The 3,573-nt window shown below is 36.8% G+C and overlaps 1 protein-coding gene across 2 annotated transcripts in view; it reads right to left on the reverse strand.

Annotated features, from left to right (window-relative positions):
• rnpepl1 (arginyl aminopeptidase like 1) overlaps nucleotides 1–3,573 on the reverse strand; it is a 30,143-nt gene that overhangs the window by 14,777 nt on the left and 11,793 nt on the right. For both annotated transcript variants that reach the window (XM_074640850.1, XM_074640849.1), the window contains exon 3: nucleotides 514–665. In XM_074640850.1, coding sequence (XP_074496951.1) covers nucleotides 514–665 — 152 coding nt within the window. The remainder of the gene's footprint in view (nucleotides 1–513; nucleotides 666–3,573) is intronic.

The following is a 3,573-nucleotide window of genomic DNA, read 5'->3' on the forward strand; positions in this document are numbered from 1 at the left end:
TCTGAGGTCCTGGTTCTCTGCCGGTAACCGGTGGACTGATCCTCCTGGTGGGGAGTGAGTCTTTGCCACAAGAGAGGGAGTTCAAGTATCTCTGGGTCTGGTTCACCGGTGAGGGTCAGATGGAGCGGGAGGTGGACAGGTGGTTTGGTGCGGCGTCTGCAGTTATGGGGGCGCTGTACCGGACCGTTGTGGTTCAGTAGAGACGCCGCTCCTTCACCTCTAAAGGGACCAGCTGAGGTGGTTCGGGCATCTGATCGGAATCCTCCTGGACGCCTCCCTTTGGAGGTTTTCCCGGGAACGCCCAACTGGTAGGAGGCCCCGGGGTAGACCCAGAACACTCTGGAGTGATTATAGATCTGGTCTGAACACCAACGCCAGAAACCAGATCAGAAACTAGTATAAACCAGATCAGAAACCAGATCAGAAACCAGTATAAACCAGATCAGAAACCAGTATAAACCAGTATAAACCAGTATAAACCAATATAAACCAGTATAAAACAGTGGGACTGACCGCGGGCCGACGTCGACGTGCTGCAGCTCTCCAGCCACCAATGCAACCAGGTAGGACGGGACAGGAAACTCCATGGAGAACTGGAAGACCCGGTCCTGTTTGGAGTACGAGCTGCGGGACGCACTCATCAGAACCGTGACTCCGTCTGGAACCTGCAGAAGAAGAAGAAAAATAATTACTACTACTAATACTAGTACTACTACTATTAGTACTACTAATAGTAGTAGTACTTCTAGTACTACTACTACTAGTAGTACTAATACTAGTACTACTAATAGTAGTAGTACTAATACTAGTAGTACTACTACTACATCATATCTACTTCTGATCTGATCTAACTCAATAAAACGTTACAGGACTTACACAACCTCGTTAATCACAAGTTCAACTTTATATATGTGAGTATATGTGAGTATATGTGAATATATGTGAGTATATGTGAGTATATGTGATTATATGTGAGTATATGGGAGTGTATGGGAGTGTATGGGAGTATATGTGAGTATATGGGAGTATATGTGAGTATATGTGATTATATGTAAGTGTATGGGAGTATATGTGAGTGTATGTGAGTATATGTGAGTATATGGGAGTATATGTGAGTATATGTGATTATATGTAAGTGTATGGGAGTATATGTGAGTATATGTGAGTGTATGGGAGTGTATGGGAGTATATGTGATTATATGTGAGTGTATGTGAGTATATGTGAGTATATGTGATTATATGTGAGTATATGTGAGTATATGTGATTATATGTGAGTGTATGTGAGTGTATGGGAGTATATGTGAGTATATGTGATTATATGTGAGTATATGTGAGTATATGTGAGTGTATGTGAGTGTATGTGAGTATATGTGAGTATATGTGAGTATATGTGATTATATGTGAGTATATGTGAGTATATGTGAGTGTATGTGAGTATATGTGAGTATATGTGAGTGTATGTGAGTGTATGTGAGTATATGTGAGTATATGTGAGTGTATGTGAGTGTATGTGAGTATATGTGAGTGTATGTGAGTATATGTGATTATATGTGAGTATATGTGAGTATATGTGAGTGTATGTGAGTGTATGTGAGTGTATGTGAGTATATGTGAGTATATGTGAGTATATGTGAGTATATGTGAGTGTATGTGAGTGTATGTGAGTATATGTGAGTGTATGTGAGTGTATGTGAGTATATGTGAGTATATGTGAGTGTATGTGAGTGTATGTGAGTATATGTGAGTATATGTGAGTGTATGTGAGTGTATGTGAGTATATGTGAGTATATGTGAGTGTATGTGAGTGTATGTGAGTATATGTGAGTATATGTGAGTATATGTGAGTGTATGTGAGTGTATGTGAGTATATGTGAGTGTATGTGAGTGTATGTGAGTATATGTGAGTATATGTGAGTGTATGTGAGTATATGTGAGTGTATGTGAGTGTATGTGAGTGTATGTGAGTATATGTGAGTGTATGTGAGTATATGTGAGTGTATGTGAGTGTATGTGATTATATGTGAGTGTATGTGAGTGTATGTGAGTATATGTGAGTGTATGTGAGTGTATGTGAGTGTATGTGAGTATATGTGAGTGTATGTGAGTATATGTGAGTATATGTGAGTGTATGTGAGTGTATGTGATTATATGTGAGTGTATGTGAGTATATGTGAGTGTATGTGAGTGTATGTGATTATATGTGAGTGTATGTGAGTGTATGTGAGTATATGTGAGTATATGTGAGTATATGTGAGTATATGTGAGTGTATGTGAGTGTATGTGAGTATATGTGAGTATATGTGAGTGTATGTGAGTGTATGTGAGTATATGTGAGTGTATGTGAGTATATGTGAGTGTATGTGAGTGTATGTGATTATATGTGAGTATATGTGATTATATATGAGTGTATGTGAGTATATGTGATTATATGTGATTATATGTGAGTGTATGGGAGTGTATGTGAGTGTATGTGAGTGTATGTGATTATATGTGAGTGTATGTGAGTGTATGTGATTATATGTGAGTATATGTGATTATATATGAGTGTATGTGAGTATATGTGATTATATGTGATTATATGTGAGTGTATGGGAGTGTATGTGAGTGTATGTGAGTGTATGTGATTATATGTGAGTGTATGTGAGTGTATGTGAGTATATGTGAGTATATGTGATTATATGTGAGTGTATGTGAGTATATGTGAGTATATGTGATTATATGTGAGTATATGTGAGTGTATGTGAGTATATGTGAGTATATGTGAGTATATGTGATTATATGTGAGTGTATGTGAGTATATGTGAGTATATGTGATTATATGTGAGTATATGTGAGTGTATGTGAGTATATGTGAGTATATGTGAGTGTATGTGAGTGTATGTGAGTATATGTGAGTATATGTGAGTATATGTGAGTGTATGTGAGTATATGTGAGTGTATGTGAGTATATGTGATTATATGTGAGTGTATGTGAGTATATGTGAGTGTATGTGAGTGTATGTGAGTGTATGTGAGTATATGTGAGTATATGTGAGTGTATGTGAGTATATGTGAGTATATGTGATTATATGTGATTATATGTGAGTGTATGTGAGTGTATGTGAGTATATGTGAGTATATGTGAGTATATGTGATTATATGTGAGTATATGTGATTATATGTGAGTATATGTGAGTGTATGTGAGTATATGTGAGTGTATGTGATTATATGTGATTATATGTGATTATATGTGAGTGTATGTGAGTGTATGTGATTATATGTGAGTGTATGTGAGTGTATGTGAGTGTATGTGAGTGTATGTGATGTATATGTGAGTATATGTGATTATATGTGAGTATATGTGATTATGTGAGTATATGTGAGTGTATGTGATTATATGTGATTATATGTGATTGTATGTGGTTATGTGAGTGTATGTGATATGTAGTGTATGTGAGTGTATGTGAGTGTATGTGTGTATGTGAGTGTAGGAGTGTATGTGGAGTATATGTGATTATATGTGAATGTATGTGAGTGTATGTGAGTGTATGGTGAGTGTATGTGATTATAATGGAGTGCTATGTGAGGTGTA

Source organism: Sebastes fasciatus, chromosome 7, assembly GCF_043250625.1.
Source record: "Sebastes fasciatus isolate fSebFas1 chromosome 7, fSebFas1.pri, whole genome shotgun sequence".
NCBI lineage: Eukaryota > Metazoa > Chordata > Actinopteri > Perciformes > Sebastidae > Sebastes > Sebastes fasciatus.